The sequence below is a fragment of the Macaca nemestrina genome, chromosome 6, assembly GCF_043159975.1.
Source record: "Macaca nemestrina isolate mMacNem1 chromosome 6, mMacNem.hap1, whole genome shotgun sequence".
Lineage (NCBI taxonomy): Eukaryota > Metazoa > Chordata > Mammalia > Primates > Cercopithecidae > Macaca > Macaca nemestrina.
The window spans coordinates 148,773,071-148,796,633 of NC_092130.1; the positions used below are offsets into that span (position 1 = coordinate 148,773,071).

Here is a 23,563-nt window from a genome sequence, read left to right on the forward strand (position 1 = left end):
CCTGCCTCAGCCTCCCAAGTAGCTGGGATTACAGGCACATGCCACCCGGCAATTTTTTTTATCTTTAGTAGAGATGAGGTTTCATCATGTTGGTCTGGGTGGTCTCAAACTCCTGACCTCAAATGATCCACCTGCCTTGTCCTCCCAAAGTGTTGAGATTACACACGTGAGCTACTGCGCTCAGCTGGGACAGACGGATGGGCAGAAGGACGGATGTATGTATGTATGTATGTATGTATGTATGTATGTATGTATGTATTTATTTAGACGAAGTCTCGCTCTTGTCCCCCAGGCTGGAGTGCGATGGCGCGATCTCGGCTCACCGCAACCTCCGCCTCCCGGGTTCAAGCAATTCTCCTGCCTCGGCCTCCCGAGTAGCTGGGATTACAGGCGCCTGCCACCAAGCCCAGCTACTTTTTATATTTTTAGTAGAGATGGGCTTTTACCCATGTTGGCCAGACTGATCTATAACTCCTGACCGCAGGTGATCCACCTGCCTCGGCCTCCCAAAGTGCTGGGATTACAGGCGTGAGCCACGGTGCCCGGCCTGGTTTTATATTATTTATTCAAAAAACTTTGTCTGCAAGACCTTTCTGAGGATGCATATAGGGAACACTATCTGAAGAAAAGCAGAGTTGCCTGTGCATTAATCTAAGGGCAATTTTGTCCCAGCGCTGTTGTTGACATCACATCCCCAGATCAAGAAACAGAACCATAGCATGATAGCACTAATTTGTGCTGGGGAGGACCAGGTCCACAAATGAACATCACTAAGTGTCTAAATTGATGCCACCAAGAAATCTCGGATATGGCACATAGAGGGACCCAAAACGGCTCTTGGCATATACTTTAAAGTGGTGTACCAGTCCATCAAGCACAGTAGCCTGGGAACATTAGGATGTAATTAAGCAACACTACAAGGAATACCAAGGTATGCCCATATGACAGGCATGGGTAAGAAGTAATGTGTGTTTTTTTTTTTGGAGACAAAGTCTCACTCTGTTGCCCAGGCTGGAGTGCAGTGGCACAGTCTTGCCTCACTGTAACCTCCACCTCGCAGGTACAAGTGATTCTCCTTCCTCAGCATTGGAGTAGCTGGGATTACAGGAATGCACCACCACACTGGCTAATTTTTGTATTATTGGTAAAGACAGGGTTTCCCCATGTTGGCCAGGCTGGTCTCGAACTCCTGACCTCAAGTGATCCACCCACCTCGGCCTCCTAAAGTGCTGGGATTACAGGCATGAGCCACTGCATCCGGCCAAGAGGTAATGTTCTTAATGAACACTTTGATTTTATTTTTTTACTTTTTTGAGACAAAGTCTTGCTCTGTTACCCAGGCTGGTGTATAGTGGTGCGATCCTGGCTCACTGCAACCTGTACCTCCTGGGTTCAAGTGATTCTCATGCCACAGCCTCCTGAGTACCTGGGATTATAGGCAGCCACCAATACACCAGGCTAATTTTTGTATTTTCAGTAGAGACATGGTTTTGCCATGTTGGCCAGGCTGGTCTCAAACCCCCAACCTCAAGTGATTCGCCCACCTTGGCCTCCCAAAGTGCTAGGACTACAGATGTGAGCCACCACACCTGCCCTTAGTGAACATTTTGAGTTGCTGAAAGGAAAAGCTAAATTTTGTTAAATACAACTTAATCACAACATTAGAGATAAGCTAATTTAAAAAGACTTTTACAACAATTACTCAAAAGAATAAAAAATAGTGTTAAAAGTGGATTGAGGCTGGGCGTGGTGGCTCATGCCTGTAATCCCAGCACTTTGGGAGGCCAAGGCGGGTGGATCACTTGAGGTTAGGAGTTCGAGACCAGCCTAGCCAACATGGTGAAACCTCATCTTTACTAAAATTACAAAAGATTAGTTGAGTGTGGCAGCGCCCCGCCTATAATCCCAGGTACTTGGGAGGCTGAGGCAGGAGAATCACTTGAACCCGGGAGGCGGAGGTTGCTGTGAGCCGAGATTGCACCACTGCGCTCCAGCCTGGGCAACCGAGAGACACCCTGTCTTAAAAAAAAAAAAAAAGAAAAAGTGATTTTAGTTGGTTCCTTCTTTTCCTGTGCACATCAAAAAACAAACAAAAAAAATTGGGTCGAGTTGAACTTGCTGAAGTGTCCTATGGTTAGCTTCAAAAAGTTAAAGGCAACTGTACAAGTATAGAAGAGATATAACAAGATAACAGCCAAGTCCAACAATGTAGGGACTCTGATTATCTGCAAGTTCCATATGGGTCAAGAGTGTGACACTGATGCTGAGAAAAAAATTAGTGGGCTCTTAGGCCTTAACTATAGAAGTATTCTGCCCAGGTCAAGGTTGGCTTAGACAGAAGAGGAGCCACTCTTTAAATTTGGTCTTGTCTTTCATCAGTCTAACAACAGTAACGTCCTCACACTCTAACAAAACGCTTAACATTCTTGGGGTCATGAATGACTGAGAATTTGATAGAAGCTATTGATTCCGTCCACAATTGCAAATATATTCCCAAATTTGTGTAGTTCGTAATGTCCTGGTAAAGGTCCCGTGAACTTCAGGTTCAGAGCAGGCTGCAAATTTCTTGAGATACATTCTAATTCATTGTGCAGCCCTGACAGGTTGACAGTGCCTGGCACCCAGTGGAACCTCAATACATGTTTAGGTAATGAATTTGATTTAGGATGAGAATAGATGATCTGAATCGCCCTGGCTGGAGGGAGACAGGGAAGGATAGTCCCTCTGTTGATGCCTGACAGCCTGCCTGCCTGCTTCACAACCTCCACATCCATCCCAATTCACCCCCAGGGCCTCCTTGGCACCTCCGCCTCCTGATCAGTACCAGGTTCACATGGGCTGGTGGTACCCAGGCTAAGCAGCTAACATTAGACTTAAAGGATCTTCCCTCTTTCCTTCCAAGTAAAACTTGTAAGTAAGGAAAAGTCATTTAATAACTCATTCTCAGGCTGGGCGTGGTGGCTCACACCTGTAATCCCATCATCCAGAGGGAGGACCACTTGAGGTCAGGAGTTTGAGACCAGCCTGGCCAACATGGTGAAACCCCGTCTCTACTAGAAATGCAAAAACTAGCTGGGCATCATGGTGCACACCTGTAATCCCAGCTACTTGGAAGGCTGAGGCAGGAGAATCACTTGAACCCAGGAGGCAGAGGTTGCAATGAGCCGAGATCACACCCCTGCACTTCAGCCTGGGCTACAGAGCGAGACTCTGTCTCAAATAATAATAATAATAATTAATAATAATATTATTATTATTTCATTCTTAACAGAAGACAATATGGGTATCTTTACAATGATAAAATGTAAGGAGCTGCAGTGATATGCTATGTCCTGTTGGCTCAAGGCCCCATGTGGTTCCTCTTATCTCCTATGGAGCCATCTGTATTAGATAAACCAAAGAACTCCCACTTTCAGAATGTGTCTTTAGCAGAACAAGTAAAACCAGTACTAGAAAATGTGAATGTACGTTAAATGTCATGGTCAGGAGAATTTCAATACATATTTATGCTGTTTAGGTAGATTCTAGAACAACTGTGTGAACAGTTAATGAAAAGGATCCTGGCATGAATTTAAAAATTTAGTCGGCCGGGCGCGGTGGCTCACGCCTGTAATCCCAGCACTTTGGAAGGCCGAGGCGGGCGGATCACAAGGTCAGCAGATCGAGACCATGGTGAAACCCCGTCTCTACTAAAAATAGAAAAAATTAGCCGGGCGCAGTGGCGGGCGCCTGTAGTCCCAGCTACTCGGGAGGCTGAGGCCGGAGAATGGCGTGAACCCAGGAGGCGGAGCTTGCAGTGAGCCGAGATTGCGCCACTGCACTCCAGCCTGGGTGACAGAGCGAGACTCCGTCTCAAAAAAAAAAAAAAAAAAAAATTTAGTCTTGGCCAGGCACGGTGGCTTGCGCCTATAATCCCCACACTTTGGGGGGCCGAGGTGGGCGGATACCTTGAGCTCAGGAGTTTGAGACCAGCCCTGGGCAACACGGTGAAACCCTGTCTCTACCAAAAATATAAAAAGTAGCCAGGTGTGTTGGCACATACCCACGGTCCCAGCTACTCTGGAGGCTGAGGTGGGAGGATTGCTGGAACCCAGGAAGTCAAGGTGCAGTAAGCCATGATTGTGCCACTGCACTCCAGCCTGGGTGACAGAGTGAGACCCTGTCCCAAAAAAAAAAAAAAAAAAAAAAAAAATTTAGTCCTGAGGACTTGGTCTATCAGAAAAATAGTATCCTTCATAATTTTGAATAAACTTAACAAATAACTTTTCCATTGTAGTTTATTTGAAATGCTGGGCTTTATTTTTTCCCCAACTTTGATGGAAGCAAAAATCTACAAAGTAACATTTGCAAATAAGCAATTGGTCTGCAAAGCCAGATTTCATCTTATTTTCATTTATTTAAATTTCAACATAATCATTTGATAAGATAAACAGGTATTTTTCTTTTAACTCAACAGTTAAAAGAACATTAAGAAGGAAACATTCCTCCACAAATCTGAAGACATTTATTTGTCCTTTAAAAGTATCTAACATGGGGCATGTTGGCTCACACCTTTAATCCCAGCATTTTGGAGTTCGAAGTGGATGGACTGCTTGAGCCTAGGAGTTTGAGAACAGCCTGGGCAACACAGCAACACCCCAGCTCTATTTAAAAAAATTTTTAAAAAGTAAACTGAAAAACTTTGTACTCTAGAAATTCTATAGAAATGCAGAAACAGTTTAAATGAATTAAGTACATTATCCAAGTTTAAGTTAAATTCTAAATAGTTATCTTTCCAACTATTATGAACAATTTATTTTTATACTAGTGTTGACACTTTCTCATTTCTTTGTATTTTTTATTTAAAAAAAATAGAGACGAAATCTCACTACATTGCCCAGGCTGGTCTCGAACTTCTGAGCTCAAGTGATCCTCCTGCTTTGGCCTCCCAAAGTGGTAGGAATACCAGTGTGACCCACCACGCCTGGCCCTCATTTCTTAATTGAAGAAAGTTTAAAATTCACTGAAATTGTTTTAAAAATAAATTAATTGGCCGAGAACGGTGGCTCATGCCTGTCACGCCTGTAATCCCAGCACTTTGGGAGGCTGAGGTGGGTGGATCACGAGGTCAGGAGATCGAGACCATCCTGGCTAATACGGTGAAACCCCGTCTCTACTAAAAATACAAAAAATTAGCCGGACATGGTGGCGGGCGCCTGTAGTCCCAGCTTCTCGGGAGGCTGAGGCAGGAGAATGGCGGGAACCTGGAAGGCGGAGCTTGCAGTGAGCAGAGATCCGGCCACTGCACTCCAGCCTGGGCGACAGAGCGAGACTCGTCTCAAAAAAATAAATAAATAAAATAAGAAATAAAATGAAAATAAATTAATTATTCAACATTAAACTTAAAGATGAGAGAATTTCCAACATATGGCCAAACAAAAGATGTGGTAAGAAAAGCCTTCTTATCTTGAAACTGACAGGGTCACAGAGATCGTCCAGTTCAAGGCTCAGCAGATTCTCTTGTTGCAAAAACACAAAGAGGTTAAGTATCTCACCAGAGCTCAAAAAGCCAGTACTCTGAACTCAGCATTCTTACCTCCCACCAGACAAGTTTCAGATTTACCAGATAACATAGTCAAAATGTTCTAGCAAAAGACTGCGAAGACAAAGTGCGGATTAAAGATGCATTTCCCACAGGCACCAGCCGCAGGTTGCCTGCCTATCCTCAGCTGGGAAAACCATCTCACCAAGGAGTATACGATATCCTACGAAGGTGTACCATCCTCCCACGTTCAGAACAGGGTGAACCACCTCACCTTTGGATTAGGGTGCCGGCCGATGACAAGGCGAACGGGTCCTGGAGGGCATTTGCTCAAGATGGCGTGGACTTTGCTTAAAGCGGCATGGCGGACATTGACAGAGTTCACTTCCAGGATTTGATCCCCGCGGCTAGGGAGGGCAACAGAATGCACACTCTGTGTTAGCAGCCAGCTTCTTAAAAGCTAAAATAGCTTTACTTCTGGGAGAGGTTTATCATATGAAATACTTTCTGCATACTTTAAAGAATCACATGATGTCTTTTCCCGTTGGCATACATGTAAAAATACAACACATTCATAAAAACACATTCGATTTTAAGTGGGCAAAGGTCATAATGCATATTTACTGGCATTTTCAGAAATAGTAAAGTCAAATGAAATTAAGGACAATGATGAAACCTACCATTTTTTGAGCATATACTATACGCCAGGCACTATACGAAGCATGCTGTATTACAAAGCTTTGAGTAAGTAAAGTTATTCCCATTATGCAGATAGGAATACAGGCTCAGAGGAGTCACACACTGTTGAACTAACTCGGGTCTCTCTTTCAACCATCACATGACAGAGCCCCTCGACCACCAGCAGTTCTCTCTTCCTACCATCTTGAAATGATTATTATAATATAACTTAAGGAGGAAATAGCTGAGGCTCAAAGGTTACCCAAGAATTTGTAAAAACGTTTCAAATTTGAACAAATGAGAAACTGGGGACAAGTTGCCCATTTTGACTGGAAATTACAGGGAGAGAAGTCAGTAAGAGAGAACAAAGACTCTTTATATGGGATTTGAAGAGTGGTCATTTGGCAGGCTCCAGACATATGGAATCATTCAAGAAAGAAACATCATCTTGGGATGTCATTAAAGGATTTTTTTCCTTGGGTTCTAAAAGTATATTTTCTTTAATGTACTTTGGATGATTTGCTAAATTTTTTTTCATATGGAAATTTACTCTAATGATTAAGTAAAAACATAATATAAGCTATTACCAGGGCCCCAAAATGGCAACCTCAATGAATGCCATTTGGACAATCCCTTAACCACTAAAGGACTTGGAAGTTTACATGGGAGAAAGATGATACTGTTAGCACAGGGTGCTTTGTGCAATACACGTACATTCTTGTGACGTTTAGGTGGGCACTGACTCACTGCAATTACTATCTAATAGAACACCTAGATATTTCTTGTGTAAACGGAACGCCCATGTTACAACTCTCAACTATCTGGATTAAGAAATCAGACACTCAGTGATTTCAGAAAGTAGGCACCTAGACATGGCCATTCAACAAGGAAGGAAAATGATAGGAAAAGTTTAAGAGAACACTTAATAAGAAATGCCTCCCGTCCAAGGGCACAATTTCAGGACTTTTTGGCATCAAGTGATTCTGAACCATTTGAGCAGTTCCAGTATTTCATTTTTTTTTTTTTTTTTTTTTTTTTTTTTGAGACGGAGTCTCGCTCTGCCGCCCAGGCTGGAGTGCAGTGGCCGGATCTCAGCTCACTGCAAGCTCCGCCTCCCGGGTTCGCGCCATTCTCCTGCCTCAGCCTCCGGAGTAGCTGGGACTACAGGCGCCCGCCACCACGCCCGGCTAGTTTTTTGTATTTTTTAGTAGAGACGGGGTTTCACCGTGTTAGCCAGGATGGTCTCGATCTACTGACCTCGTGATCCGCCCATCTCGGCCTCCCACAGTGCTGGGATTACAGGCTTGAGCCACCGCGCCCGGCCCCAGTATTTCATATTAATTCTACATATGTGAATATAAAATGAAAGAAAATACTGAGCTAATCATAGATATCTGTATAGAGTTGTATCTTGTCAAGTTTCTGAAACTGGACTTCTGAGACCAAATAGAACAAATCAAGTAGGGAAGCCAAGATCTAGAGTTCTCAAATTCAACCAAATTTCATTTATATTAACATTTACATTTTTGGAGATGCTATTAATTGTAGTCTTGGCTATATTCTTGGAAAGAATTCAAAGCTTCAACATCCCTCAAAGGAAAGTAATACAGCAAATATCACACATATGTATTTCATATTTATGAACACTCCAGAACCTTACACTATCAGGCAAACAACAAACCTCAGGTTGCTCTCCATCTTGGCCACTGATCCTGGAGCAAGGCTGTGAATGTAGATCCCAGGAGGACTGTTTTCCAGAGCCAAGCAGCAGGCACCAATGCCTAATCCAACTCTTGGCTCTGTGAGAGGCACCATTTAAAGAAAATAAAAACAAAAATTACACAATCACTAGAAAAAAAGGGTAACCGATTTGAAACAGAATTAATATCTATTCAGACTAATAACCATTTATTTCTGGTCCAGACTCAGAATGTAAATTCTGCTTTTCCTTGTCATCACCGGCACTGCTGTTAACAGAATGAGCCCATGGCTAACCTGGGAGCTAGCTACGGACTGATGGACTAAATTATCCAACAGTCAACTCTGCTCAGTCTAATGAACCTCCTCACATCTGTTTTTAGAAAGAGGCAGGCTATAAGTAACATTTGTATTCTGGGTACACAAACTCAAGCTTTCTTTTGCTTTTCTTTTTAACAACTAATCTCTTGGTTGTTTAATCTTCCATCATGTTTCTGGAGTAGGTGGGGAGGAAAAAGAAACAGCGATGAAAAGAAGTAAGATTTGGTGATCATGGAATTCTAGTTACTAGTGTTAAGTGTACACTTTACTATAATCTTTTGTTCTTTAAAATTTTATATTAGCCCTAGACTTAAGCTCATCAGTGATTTTTTTTTTTTCTTTTTTGAGATGGAGTTTTGCTCTTGTGTTCAGGTTAGAGTGCAGTGGTGCAATCTCAGCTCACTGCAACCTCTGCCTCCCGGGTTCAAGAGATTCTCCTGCCTCAGCCTCCCAAGTACTGGGACTACAGGCACCAGCCACCACGCCCAGATAATTTTTTTATTTTTAGTAGAAACGGGGTTTTGCCATGTTGGGGAGGCTAGTCTCAAACTCCTAACCTCAGGTGATCGACCTGCCTCGGCTTCCCAAAGTGCTAGGATTACAGGCGTGAGCCACTGTGCCTGGCCAGTGAAATTTTTTTTTTTTTTTAAACTCAAGCCTCTGACACACAGTGATTCATGGGGAGAGCTTAGAGAGCTCCATGCTACTGGTAACTTCCCTTCACTTTGACTAAAGTGACTAACATCCCTCTACCTGACCTCACTGTGCATGTAGAGACCACCTTTTGTTGACAGAAGATTGTCCCTAGAACAATGAGGAAAAATTAAGCTAACAGATTCCAAAATGTTATTCAAGAAATGTGACAAGGGTAAGGAACAGCTGCTATCACCTTTGTTGAGTGTTACTTCCATGACGATCCTGTCCTTGGGCCCTGGGGTCTTCCGACCCAGGGATGAAGTACTGCCTTCATCGGAGCCTCCCGCCGAGGCTCCCCCACTGGTATTGAAGCTCGGGGAGGCGGATCTGCTCATGTGTGTGGGTGTCGAGCAGGGTGTGAGGCTGGGGCTCACCAACTTTGTGCGTACCGTTAAGACAAATAATCCACTCCGGATTTGCTGAGAAAACGAGGAAAGGTGGGCTGAAACGTTTGGACTGTCCTCATATCAAAGGGTTAAAAAAAAAAAAAAATCTCACCAAACCCAAGCCAGAAGGAAATAAAGGAAGGAAAATAGGATAAAGGAGATCAATAAGAATGTTGTTACCTTAAAGGTATGAATCGCTTCTTGAAACGTCAAGCCCTTTATTGGTATTCCATTTACATCTAGGATTTCATCCCCTAGTGATCAAATGTGAGAATTACATTAACATTAACCTTTAATTTCCTGGAATTTAACTGCGCAGTCAGAACTATTATGGGATACCATATGGTCCCTGATTTACTACCATATAAAATGACTTTTATTGTTTAGCTTAGTTCCCAGGAATGTCACAAAATGGGACAATTAATGACAATATTCTTTTGCAGTAATTCTGTATTTCAATCTTCAATTAAAATAACTACGGGAAGCATGAAAATATTTTTTTAGCCATTGCCAAGTTTGACAACAGATGTCCTATGTTTAGAAATCAAACTGCAGAAATCTAGTTCAAAGGTGTTCCTCATAGTCATTATTTAAAAACTTAAATCCACTGGCAATGAGGCATGAACACATAGAACATTTGAGAAGCCACTCCTATATTTGTAGAAAGACAAGTTCCCCGAGCCCAGAGAATCAGCATGGTGTATGGAAAATGGCTTTAATGATAACAAAAAACTTGCTAAGATATTACTGAGGAATGGCAGCCCAGAAATAGTCTTTTTTTAATTTAAAAAAAAAAGTTTTTGAAATAGAGTATTGCTTTGGCTCAGTCACCCAGGCTGGCGTATGGTGGCGTAATCTCAGCTCACTACAACCTCTGCCTCCCAGGTTCAAACTATTCTCATGCCTCAGCCTCCTGAATAGCTGGGAATACAGGTGCACGCCACCATACATGGCTAATTTTTTTTTGTATTTCTAGTAGAGACAGGGTTTTACCACGTTGGCCAGGCTGGTCTTGAACTCCTGGATCTGCCCGCCTTGGCTTCCCAAAGTATGGGGATTACAGGTGTGAGCTACCCTCCCGGCCCAGAAATAGTCTCATTGATGCAGTTCCAGGTTCTCGTCAGTAAGCTGGCACGTTACTATAAGCTTCTATCTCAGAGATGACTGCGGGGTCATGTTAATTTGCCAGACATGTGCAGGAACATGCTCGCCCACAGCCCCCTGCCCCAGCTCTCCTATTATTTTCAACTCTAAGAAGGCACAGTCAGGTCATTTTTCAAGCTGTTGACAGTGTCTGCTAGGAATATAAAAGAACTTGGACATCCTGTTGACTTATCAGAGCTTGTTTCTGGTTTGCACTCTTGTGACATGGCCTGTTTTTTTGGAATAACAGCTCATCAAAAACACTACAAAGACGCCCCAGAGAGAACAGATGAACTTTGCACAGCGTTGCTGTAGAGAAGAGGGACACTGTACGCCTATAAGAAAGTGCAAAGCAGCATAAGAACACACATTGTCACCTCTCGCAGACAGCCAATCCCAGGAGCACACTGTGTGCACGATTCAAGGAATCCTGGAGATGAGTTACAAAAATGTAGCTGTGCCCCATGCATTTGTTATGTGGCTTCCCCTTAATGCAATTACAGAAGCTATAAAATAAGTGAAGTAATCTCTGTTTAAAAAATCACCTGGCATAACCAATTACTCAATTAGGCGAGGAGGTGGATGTTTTTAGGTTGTTTCCATAGGGGAAAAGGAGCAAATATTAAAATGATTACTCGCACTCTTAAAATGTATGCAAGGTTTTTTTAAAGACATGTCACTCAACAGGTTAAAATCCATTCCGATGACTTACATTTCTTGTAAATGAACACATATGAAAAAACAGTATTTAGGAGAATCAAGTGCTATTAACCTTTCTTAACTATTGATTTTTTTTTCCCCCGTTTTGCTCCATTTTACCAGCCTTGCAGGATGAATTTCAATTAAGTGAACACATGGCACATCCATTATAAAAACGCTCTGCTAGAATTTTATATTGTTCTAAAACTCAACACAAACACCACCTGGGAGTTAAGCCTTCCTCTAAGAGAGAGAAATAAATATTCTGCCGTGGGAGAATTAAACCTGGTCACGTCTTATTGTTAGCATACAGGAGTCAATGGTTGCTCTGCCTAAAAAATAGGAGATTCCAATTCACTCTTATCGGTTCCAAAAAAAAAGAACCAGTGTAACACAAAAGCACCTAAAGTTTAGGTCAATTGAACTGAAGAGTCACAGCATTTTTGAAGATAATTAAAAATATTCTACTTTAATTATTTCATGAAGGAAGTATAATAATAAGTGAGAGGAAAAAAATCAGGATTCATGCTCTGGTGAAAGACACTTAAAATATGTGCAGGCTAGGTGCTATAGCTTAGGCCTGTAATCCTAGCACTTTGGGAGGCAGAGGTGGGACAATCACTTGAGGCCAGGAGTTCGAGATCAGCCTGGGTAACATAGTGAGACCCCATCTCTTAAAAAAAAAAATTAGCTGGGCATGGTGGTGCAGACCTGTGGTCTGGGCTACTTGAGAGACTTAGGCAGGAGGATCCCTTGTGCCCAGGAGTTTGAGGCTGCAGTGAACTATGATCACACCACTGTACTCCAGCCTGGATGACAGAGCAAGACTCTGCCTCTTAAAGTACAATAAAATAAATATATATATACCTGTGTGTGTGTTCAGAACTTTTGTGCAATTCTACTTTATAAAAAGTATATAATCTTAATCCAGATAAATATTTCATAGAAAATATAAAGATATGTATATCTATTCTAGATATTCTATCAAAAGCAGCTACTGCGTCTGTACAGAAAGGAAACTTTGGCCTATTTACATTTTATTTTCTCAAGTAAGGTGGGAAAGTGAGTTGAACTTGGGATCACAAAGCTGGGTTTAAATTTCACTTCCGCTGTTTACTAAGGATGGGACAAGTTTCTAGTCATATAACATTTCTGAGTGTCACTTCTCTGTTTCTAAGATGGTCACTCCAAAATGCCAATTTGACAGGTTTGTAAGGCAGTCAGCGAAATAATTAAATATGTGGCATTGCTTTGTGTTTATAGCATTATAAAATGACATATTTAAACATTTAAAAAATTATTTGCAAGGTAAGACTTGGCACCTCAGTATTACTTTAATTTGCATTCAGAAGCACTTGTCTAGTATATTCACGTGTGGCAAAATGGTAGGTGCTATTGAGAATTAAAAGATGTTCATTTAGGGCCAGACACAGTGGCTCATGCCTGTAATCCTAGCACTTTGTGAGGCTGAGGTGGGCGGATCACTTGAGTCCAGGTGTTTGAGACCAGCCTGGGCAACATGGCGAAATCTCATCTCTACAAAAATTAGCCGGGCATGATGGTGTGCGCATATTGTCCCAGCTACTCGTGAAGCTGAGGTGGGAGGATCACCTGAGCGCAGGGGGTTGTGGCTGCAGTGAGCCATGATCATGTTACCGCACTCCAGCCTGGGTGACAGATTGAGACCCTGTCTCATTTAAAAAAAAGTGTTTTTTTGGTTTTGTTTTGTTTAAAAAGATGTTCATTTAGGAACCAGACTCTGTGGTGGTTGATTTCTGTAGCAAGATATTAAATATCCACTAAGGACCAGGCACTCTGCTTCTACACCACCCCTGAGGTAAGAATTGATTCCAAACTCTCAAAATTTTCAAGGAAAGGAACGTGATTAGACCAAGTGGACAAGATAGACACTAAAGACCCCAACAAAAATAGTAAGCCACTTTGCACATATTATGTCATGTAATCCTGACAACCGCTCTTCAAGCAGGCGTTAATATTCCAAGTTTACAACTAGGGAAAGTGAAGCTCAGGTTCTACTGACTGTGCCAGGCAGATTCTGCCCAGGTCTACTGGGTACTGTGGCATTCACTCACATCTTGTGAAGAGGCAGATTCTCATGGGATCAAAGTCACTGTCACTGAGGATACAAGAGGCTTTTCTCCTACCTTCTTTAAGTCTTCCATCCTCTGCAGCTGATCCATTTGGGAAGATGGTCTTGACAAAAATCCCCATCTGTCCACGAATGCAGTCTCGACCTCCAGCAATACTAAAGCCAAGGCCCTAGATCCGAAGCAGATGAGAGTCCAGGTTGACAGTGTAGTATTTAACTGAGGGCATCTTTCCCATTGTAGTATTTAACTGAAGGCATCTGTCCCATTGTAGTATTTAACTGAAGTGGCCTCCCCAACCAGGCCTGGAGTTAAACTGAAGCAACTAGCTGCAAACTCAAGTTTGTGTTCTCTTCCTTATTCCCCTCCTCAGATCTATTACGTTGTACTAGCCATGCATTACATTAAGGGAAAAAGTTTTAGGCAGAAACATAGCAAATTGCCAATATTTGACAATCTCTGACCTCCACAAATGGCAATTTCATATGGTTCTACTAAACAGCTCGTAAGAGTCATTTCCCACTATATGCAGGCTCCACGTTTGTTTTCTTTTGTCCTTCCATTTTGTGTAACATCAAAATGAATATTTTGATTTTTGTGTAATGTCAAGTTATTCATATCATTTTCTTTATGATAATGGCAACGCCATGAAATTCACTGAAAAGGATAACCAAGGGTATTCCCTGAAGCTGCAGGCTCTGCTTTTCTTTCACTGGAGATAAAAGTTGAGGGTCATTCACTGCTAGATTCTGGCCCTAGCAGCCAAGTGCTGGTGACTCCTCACATCGTAGGAGTGAAGAGGGCATGGTCATCTCACATTGAGACCTACAGCACAGAATGCCAGGGAATCCACTTGAATCCATACAGAGGCCACTTTATCTGTCCTTCTTTATACCTGTTACTTTTCATTTCATGCAAAGACAAATAAAATAAAAAGTAACCATTTAAAGAATATGTGTGACTGGGTGCAGTGGTTCATGCCTATAATCTCAGTCCTTTGGGAAGCCAAGGTGGGAGCACTGCTTGAGCCCAGGAGTTTAAGGCTGCAGTGAGCCGTGATTGCACCACTGCACTCCAGCCTGGGCAACAGAGCAAGACCCTGTTTCTAAAAACAAAAACACAAAAACAAATAAAATAAAACAAAAAAAGGTGTGCTAACATTCACCCAGAAGGCAGCACAGTCTGCAGAAAAGAGCTCACCTTGCCTTTTTCTTTGTACAGCCCGATGATTGAGATGACGGATGGCCGAATGAGCCTCCAAGGAGATTCCACCTGAGTCGTGCTTAACGAGCGGGTAGACTTCTTCACAATGTGGTATTCCTAAAAGTCAGCACACGGCAAGGTCAGGTATTACTCTCATCTGTTCTATTGTGGTATCTGGCAGAAAGATACACTCAGACTTTGAAAATCTTACATGTCTTCAGTACTAGACATTTCTCTCTGGTTCAGTGACTTAAAAAAGGTTCCTATAAATACTATCGCAGGTGCTGGGCACCATTGCTCACGCCTGTAATCCCAGCACTTTGGGAGGCCAAGGCAGGCGGGTCACCTGAGGTCAGGAGTTTGAGACCAGCCTAGCCAACACGGTGAAACCCCGTCTCTAATAAAAATACAAAAATTAGCTGGGTGTGGTGGTGGGTGCCTGTAGTGCCAGCTACTCGGGAGGCTGAGGCAGGAGAATCGCTTGAACCTGGGAGGTGGAGGTTGTAGTGAGTGGAGACTGTGCCACTGCACTCCAGCCTGGGTGACAGAGTAAGACTCCGTCTCAAAAAAACCATCAGAGAAATAGGTCCTACTACAATACACTGCCATGGCTTCTTCCCCCACATAAAGAACTGCTTGGGGACCTCAAGCACCTTGTGTTGCTCTTTCCTCGACCACGTTCCACAGATTCTACATCTGGAATGGAGTCAGGAACCAGAAACAAGAGGCCTCAGTGATACGGGATGACCACCTGTGGTCGGGCTTTCCCTTGGTAGTCACCCCTGCCTCCATCCCAAGTTCACAATCCTGGTTAGAAAGTATCTTGCCATTTTAAGCTTAATTCGCTCGATCAAAAACTCAGCGTGCCCTTGTTTCTTATAAAATCCAAACCACAAACCCAGACAACTGTTATTCCACATAAAACATCCCACTGAGAGACGGCAGCAGCTTCAGTTCTCGTCTCTCACATTTGGAAAATAAAGTATTTTCCCATAATGAGCCACACTTTCCCTTCCTGACACACAGCAGCTCCAATCTCACCCCTTTTTTGTGTCCATCACCCATAATATACATGCGTGTAAGCAGGCTGCGCTCCTTAGAACATAAACAAGAGATCAAGTGACTCTATCACCAAAGCACTTCTGTAATCTTGCTCCTTGCTATTCTTCTTAGAATAATAAACTTCTTCACTGATGCAGATATTCTACCTAAGCCAAAAAAATCACTTCATGTTTAATATGAGAAAAGAGTCATCGTGAAACAGTTTTATCCTGGGTCTCTGTGTATACTACATTCAAACATAAAAATTAGATGTCCCCAGTGATATGTTTGTATTTTTGGCAGCTTAGAACAATTATATTTTTTGCAGTTTTACAAAATATCTGCCAACAATGTTGGCCTCCCAGACTTTCAATCATTAAAAAAAATGATGTGGGCTTGGCAAGGTTACTACCCTTTTAATGAAACCACTGCAGAGATGGCCAGACATAGTCTGGGTTTTTCAGTCCTTGAATACAGAGATTTATGTGTGAATTCCTAAGCGAACGATTTCTCTGGTCACCAATCTTCAGCAGTACTTCACTCCATCTCTCTTTTGGGAACCAGAAGGAATCAAAGGCCTGTAGGCTTCACCAGTCTCTCAGAGAGTTTCCAGGATCTCCTTGAACTTTCTAGACCTGTGCTGTCTAATATGGTAGCCACTTGCCACTTGTAGGTATCTATATTTAAATTAAAATTATTTAAAATTAAAAGTACACTCCCTACTAGCCACTTTTCATGTGCTTAGTAGACAAATACAGCTACCATATTGGACCGTACAAATAAAAAACATCTCCATCGCTGCTGAAAGTTTTACTGGAGAGGTCTAATCTAGCTAATATTTTTTTATTTGTTTTATTTGTTTATTTAAGACAGGGTTTCTCACTCTATCACCCAGGCTGGAATGCAGTGGCATGATCACAGCTCACTGCAGCCTTGACCTCCTGGGCTCAAGCAATCTTCCTGCCTCAGCCTCCCAAGTAACTGGGAACACAGGTATGCACCACCATGCCCAGCTAATTAAAAAAAAATTTTTTTTTTGTAAAGATAAGGTCTTGCCATGTTACCCAGGCTGGTCTCAAACTTGGGCTCAGGCAATTCTCCCACCTTGGCCTCCCAAAGTGCTGGGATTACGGGCATGAGCCCGGTTCTAAATAATACTTTATAGTGGAGGGAGACAGACCAAGAAATAAGAAAGATGAATCCTGGGAGAAAAATAAAAGGGCAGAAAATAAAAAGAGGAGACAAGAGAAAGGAGAGTTTTCTTGAAAAGAGAGGGAAAAACTCTCCTTTCAAACTTTCTACCCTGGCCTGGGCTTCCTGATCCCTGGAAGTGTGGTTAGAGATGGATGTTTCTGGGCTACAAATGCCGTCGGGTTTCCTCAGCAGGTCAGTTAAGAAATTACCTCAACGCTCGATCTGTGGTCATGATGGCAGTAAACCCTCCCTCATCTTTCACACAGCCTGACAAGGCCGGGTGCAGTGGCTCATGCCTGTAATCCCAGCACTTTGGGAGGCTGAGGCAGTTGGATCCCTTGAGGTCAGGAGTTTGAAACCAGCCTGGCCAACATGGTGAAACCCCGTCTCTACTAAAAATACAAAAATTAGCCGGGTGTAGTGGCAGGTGTCTGTAATCCCAGCTACTTGGGAGGCTGAAGCAGGAGAATCGCTTGATCCCGGGAGGCGGAGGTTGCAGTGAGCTGAGATTGCACCACTGAACTCTAGCCTGGGCAACAGAGTGAGACTCAGTCTCAAAAAATAAAAATAAAACAACTGACAGTTAGGCGATCTTCCAATGTTCTGATCTCCCCTGACTCTGTGGGTCCAACAGGACGATTCTGAGCATGTCGCAGTCCTGGGCCTGGACAAGTTTGACTGGTCTCATGCCAGTTTCTTCTCTGCTCTTACTCAGTGCCCCAATGCCCCTCAAGTTGCCTTTGGGTGAATTCAACCCAAAATGGGCTGATCAGCCACTGTCCCTGAAACATGGGCACTTGTTATTCTCCTGGTCAGATAAAGGGCATCGGAACCAACAGAAATACTTTATCCTGACACATAATTGACCCAATTCAAGCACCTTTAAAGCTTTACAGAGGTTCTGGCCTATCACCTTGGGCAAAATATTTAATCCCTTTGAGATTCAGTTGCTCCATCTGTAAAAGGGTCATAACACACCAAAAGTGCAGGCCTGCCTCAGATGCCCTGACCCAGGTCCTTTAGAACTCCACCCTCTACAGCTTTCCAAGCACGAGTGGATGTCGCCGCTGCCACACCCATCCTCTATCTCTGCTTCATCGTAGGGCTTAGGACAAGCTGCTAATGGTTCCTCTTGAGCCCCTTGGTTAGTGGTGCCAGGACTCGAAGAATACCCCACAGGTTTCTCACGTACTGCGCCTGCCTTAGCCTTGGTTAGGAGACCACCTGCCCAGTTTCTACCAGGTTGAGGATGCCGAGATAAAGGAGTGGCCCTCATGCAGGGCTGTGGAGTCCAGAGCTCCGATGGGAGCAGGTTCTGGAACGTTAACTTGAGCAGCTAGTACAGCCCCCTCTACAGCCCCCCATGACCTTGGCTGCTTGAGTCATTACTGTGTAACAGGTAGGACTCCAGGTGAGCCATGGATGCATGTGCAGGCACACACGCACACTCCCTCTCTCATACATGTGCCCACACCCACCCGCACAGTTGTTACACTGACACAGGCCGCTCCTATTAATCAAGCAATGCTGGTTCACCACAGACTGTGAGACGCCATCGTCTCCTGGCAATTGGAAGCACCTCTCGGTTCCAAAACACACAATAGGAAGGAGATGAAGATTTTGAGATCCAATAAGGGATTTTTCCCCCACTATTTTCAAATATTAGGCCGACTTCTTCGTAGCCTCTCTGGGTAGACCTCACTTTGTCTACTGTCTCTTTCTATCCCATTTCTCTAGCCCCAGACAATCCTGGCCTGCGTGGATGGGCAGTTCTTCTTAACTTGGAAGCCCTTATGGTCTTTGAAAGATCTGCAGCCCTGGTCGGACCTGCGAGGCACTAGAAGAGTCCAGCAGCTGTGGGAGGGAGTGTTTCCGGCCATCTCGGGAGACCTCCAACATTCGGATCCGGGGGTCCCCATTCCGCACCATCAGCTCGTTATATTCTTCAACTGACTCGAGGCGGTGTACACCCCCTTGAGAAAAAAGAGGAGAAAACATGGTTTGATATGGGTCAAAAAGAATCATAAGCACATCCAGAGGCACAGACTCGTATTTACACCCACCTTCATGGTTTTGAGAAGGCCTACCTTCCAATACACTCAAAGCACAGAGCCTGGCCCATCCTAACAGCAACCTTTACATAAGCAAGTTACGTGCTGAAGCCACTAGTGTCAGGCTATGAAAAAACTGCCAGTTTTTGAAATGACTGGATTGGATGAGGGGCAATGTAAATGTTTGTTCCAAATAAGATGTAGCTCTGGTGGATAAGGGAATAGTGAGAAGGCTCTTAGTAGATGATTTCCTGATGATGGAGGAATATCATTTTGTGATTGGTATAGTTTCATTGTTGGTGCAGATGCTTTTTTTCCCAAGTATAGGCACGACTTTTAAAATAAACTTTTAATTAAAGTATAACAACTTATAGAAATGTGTACAAATCATAAGTGTACAGTTCAATGAAATTTCATATACCCATAACCAAAACCTAGATCAAGCAGCAGAATATTAACCAGGACCTCAAAAGCATCCTTTGTGCTACAAACCATCCTTCACCCAAGGGTAACCATTATACTGGCTTTTAACATTACAGATTACTTTTATCTGTTTTTTAATTTTACGTCAGTGAACACACACGATACATACTTTTTGTCTGGCTCCTGTTCGTAGCATTTGTTCATGAGAGTCAGCCACGCTGTTGCATGCCAATAGCTTGTTCATCCCCATTCTGTAGGCTATTCCGTTGTCTAAACACATTGTCTAAACATACCACAATTTACTTATCCATTCTATTGTTGGTGGACATTTGGCTTGTCTCCAGTTTTAGATCCAGAACAAGGGTCAGCAAAGATTTTTGGCAAAATTTTTTGGTATGTTCACTTTTTTTGGTAAAGAGTTGGCAAGCTTTTTGCCACATTTTAGGCTTTGTGGGCCACAAATGGTCTTTGTTGCATATTATTTTTCTTCTTCTTCTTTTTCTTAATAACCTACTAAAAATGTAGAAAGCATTTCTAGCTTGTGAGCCCTACAAATAGAGCTGTGGACTATAGCTTGCTGACCCTTGATCTAGAATATCTCGTTAATAAATATTCTCTCACACGACAGTAGATGTCACCTAGGAGTGGAGTCTCTGGGCTACACTGTTTCAGCAGCATGGGGAAGTTCTAGAATCTCCACATCTTTGTCACACTGGACAATGTCAGTCTTTAATTTTGGCCATTCTGGAATATATGATGGTACTCATTTGTGTTTTTTAAATTGCATTTCACTGATGACTAACGAGATCAAGATTCTTTTCATACATTCATTGGCTGTGTTCCTTTTGTAAAGTTTTAAAGCGCCTGAACAAGTCTTTTGCCCATTTTAAAATTGGATGTCTTTTTTATTGATCTATAGATATTTTTATTTATTTATTGGTGTTTTCTTTTTATTTTTTGAGATGGAGTCTCACTCTGTTGCCCAGGCTGGAGTGCAGTGGTCCAATCTGCTCAATGCAACCTCCACCTTCCAGGTTCAAGCGATTCTCCTGCCTCAGTTTCCCAAGTAGCTGGGATTACAGGTGTGCGCCACCACAGCTGGCTAATTTTTGTATTTTTAGTAGAGATGGGATTTCACCATGTTGGCCAGGCTGGTCGTGAACTCCTAACTTCAGGTGATCTACCTGCCGTGGCCTCCCAAAATGCTGGTATTACAGGCGTGAGCTACTGTGCCTGGCCCATTTTTAAAGTAACTCGAATAAGGGTCTTTTGTGGGATCTATGGATTGTAAATATCTTCCCCGTGTCTACGCTTTGCCTTTTCACTGTCTCAACGTATACTCTGAAAAAACAGCTCATCATTTTAATGTAGTACAGTATGTCTTTTTAAAAACTTTATGGTTTGTAATTTTGTGTTCTTGTAAAGATACTTGTATAGTAACAATTTAGGCTGGGCCTGGTGGCTCATGCCTGTAATCCCAGCACTTTGAGAGGCTGAGGCGGGCGGATTGCCTGAGCTCAGGAGTTCGAGACTACCCCAGGCAACAAAGTGAAACCCTATCTCTACTAAAATACAAAAAATTAGCCTGGCGTGGTGGCGCGCACCTGTAGTCCCAGCTACTCAGGAGGCTGAGGCCAGAGAACTGTTTGAACCCAGGAGGTTGAGGCTGCAGTGAGATGAGATTGTACCACTGCACTTCAGCCTGGGTTACACAGTGAGAGACTGTCTCAAAAACAAAAACAAAAACTTCTATAGTAACAATTTTAAAGACTTTATCAATACCTAGTCTATATTACATTATTTTAAAATACAAAAATTTAAGGGACTTTAATCTTAAATGATGTATCAATTACATATGAATATAACTATAATCATATTACAATGTTTATATAATACATATCTGTATGCATGTGTACATGTGTATACATATGTGTTTGTGTGTATATACAGATTCTTCATATATCAAATTCATCACCTAGACTAGGTAATGTTTCCTCTGATTACCTAAAATTTCAATTTACCTAAATACTTCTCTGAAAGTTTTGCACTGAATAAAACAAGATTATTGTTTTAAAAAATATTGATGAGTTATTACAAGTGATAGAAAGTTGGAAGAAAGCTGATACAGTCATATGACAACGAATGCCATTAAAGGTTTGTTGTTTTTAAAAGTTAAATATTTATTTTGTGATACATGTTTCCAAACATATGAAACTGCTTTGCAATCAAGACAAATTTTGTTTTTAAAAAGATCACAGGCCAGGCACGGTGGCTCACGCCTGTAATCCTAACACTTTGGGAGGCCGAGGTGGGCGGATCACGAGGTCAAGAGATCGAGACCATTCTGGCCAACGTGGTGAAACCCTGTCTCTACTAAAAATACAAAAAAAATAGCTGGGCGTGGTGGCGTGCACCTGTAGTCCCAGCTACTCAGGAGGCTGAGGCATGAGAATCGCTTGAATCCGGGAGGGGGAGGTTGCAGTGAGCTGAGATCGCGCCACTGCACTCCAGCCTGGGCAACAGAGCAAGACTCCATCTTTTTTGAGATGGAAAGAAAGATCACAAATCTAAGATCTTGCCATAGATAAACTGAAAGCACCAAAATTAAAAGGAAACTCTGCTGACAAGAAAGGGATATGAAGTAAGGAAAACCCAGGTTAGAATATCAGCAAAATGTTCCATGAAATAAGAGACGATGTTGCTTTAGTTATTTTGCAGCCAGTCTGGGCAAAACCTGAGTGGAAAGAGTTGGAAACTCTACAGAAGCTCTTTAATAATTCATGACTTAATACTAACTCAGAACCAGATTCATCTCTCTTGGCATGCTTACTCATCTGAAAAAGATGTATTAGTAGAAAATGCCTTTTGAGCTGACAGGGGAGGCACTTGTCATCAACAGAAAAAAAACCACATACAGTAGCATCTATAGATAATATGCTGATATGTGGATACCAGAGTGATTCATTTTAAGAAAACATGAAATATCCAAGTTTACAGGACAAATTAAGAGCTCATCACATTAAAAATCTGCATGTCAATATCTTTAGAATGAACATATTTTACAGCACTGAATCAAAGCCCAATTCCTTAAGCCTCTTTAATGTGTCTCTAAATTACTTTTACAGACTTATCTTCCACTATCCACTCTAAGAGTTTGCTGATCTATCCTGACGGTTGTCGAAGGAGAGATCCGTCCTCTTCTTTCTAAAACTGTGGAGCATATAAATATTACGTGAAGTTTTACCCACTTTCCCTGCACCATCATCATCTCCCACCCAAAAATTCTGCTGTCCATTTCCCTAATGACTCTGACAAACTCTCTTGGATTGAAGCATTGTGACTGTCAGATTCTCTTGGCTTTTTCAAGTGGCTGGGGAGGAAAAACAGCTGCCAAAAACTTACTGAATTAATTTTTTTCCCCAGTATCCCTAAACATCTCTCATTCATTTTGTCCCAAGTCTAGACCGCTGTCCCCGCTTCCAGTCTACCAAATTCCCCCAGCATACTGCCCCTCCTTTATCTTGCATCCGTGAGACCCAGACAAACCTACGCACTCGCTGGACCTCTCACGTGTGCCTCGTGGTGCTCATCACTGTGTGTACGTGTGTGCTGCCTTGCACTGGGACTGTAAGTTCTTTAGAAGGCCTTCTGCGGTTTTTTTTTTTTTTTGGAGACAGAGTTTTGCTCTTGCTGCCCAGGCTGGTGTGCAGTGGCACAATATCAGCTCACTGAAACCTCTGCTTCCTGGTTTCAAGCGATTTTCCTGCCTCAGCCTCCTGAGTAGCTGGGATTACAGGTGTCCGCCACCACGCCCAGCTAATATTTGTATTTTTAATAGAGACGGGGTTTCATCGTGTTGGCCAGGCTGGTCTCGAACTCCTGACGTTAGGTGATCCTCCCACCTCAGTCTCCCAAAGTGCTGGGATTACAGGAGTGAGCCACCATGCCCAGCCTAGAAGGCCTTCCTGTCTGAACCCATTCAAACCCATTCTTCCTCTCTTGAGACGGAAGGAGAACAATAAGAATGAAAATGAAAATGACAACGAACATCATAATAATGATGAGAGTGGTTAGGTCGTGCGGGTGGCTCACATCTGATATCCCAGCACTTTGGGAGGCCAAGGCAGGTGGATCACTTGAGGTAAGGAGTTTGAGACCAGCCTGGCCAGCACGGTAAAACCCCATCTCTACTAAAAATACAAAATTAGCCAGGCATGGTGGCATGTGCCTGTAGTCACAGCTACTTGAGAGGCTGAGGCACGAGAATCACTTGCACCTGGGAGGCAGAGGTTGCGGTGAGCTGAGATCACACCACCACACTCCAGTCTGGGTGACAAGACAAAATTCCATCTCAAAAAAAAAAAAAAAAAGAAAAGAAAAAGAAAATGACAGTGGTAATAA

General features: G+C 42.8%; 1 protein-coding gene across 9 annotated transcripts in view; it reads right to left on the reverse strand.

The window, feature by feature from the left end:
- The window catches only part of LOC105473016 (PDZ domain containing 2), a 480,967-nt gene that overhangs the window by 45,046 nt on the left and 412,358 nt on the right, over nt 1-23,563 (reverse strand). For all 9 annotated transcript variants that reach the window (XM_071099068.1, XM_071099064.1, XM_071099065.1 and 6 more), the window contains 7 exons: nt 18,516-18,661; nt 14,451-14,570; nt 13,308-13,422; nt 9,481-9,554; nt 9,108-9,333; nt 7,881-7,998; nt 5,796-5,928 (listed from right to left, as the gene is read on the reverse strand). In XM_071099068.1, the coding sequence (XP_070955169.1) occupies nt 5,796-5,928; nt 7,881-7,998; nt 9,108-9,333; nt 9,481-9,554; nt 13,308-13,422; nt 14,451-14,570; nt 18,516-18,661 (932 nt within the window). The remainder of the gene's footprint in view (nt 1-5,795; nt 5,929-7,880; nt 7,999-9,107; nt 9,334-9,480; nt 9,555-13,307; nt 13,423-14,450; nt 14,571-18,515; nt 18,662-23,563) is intronic.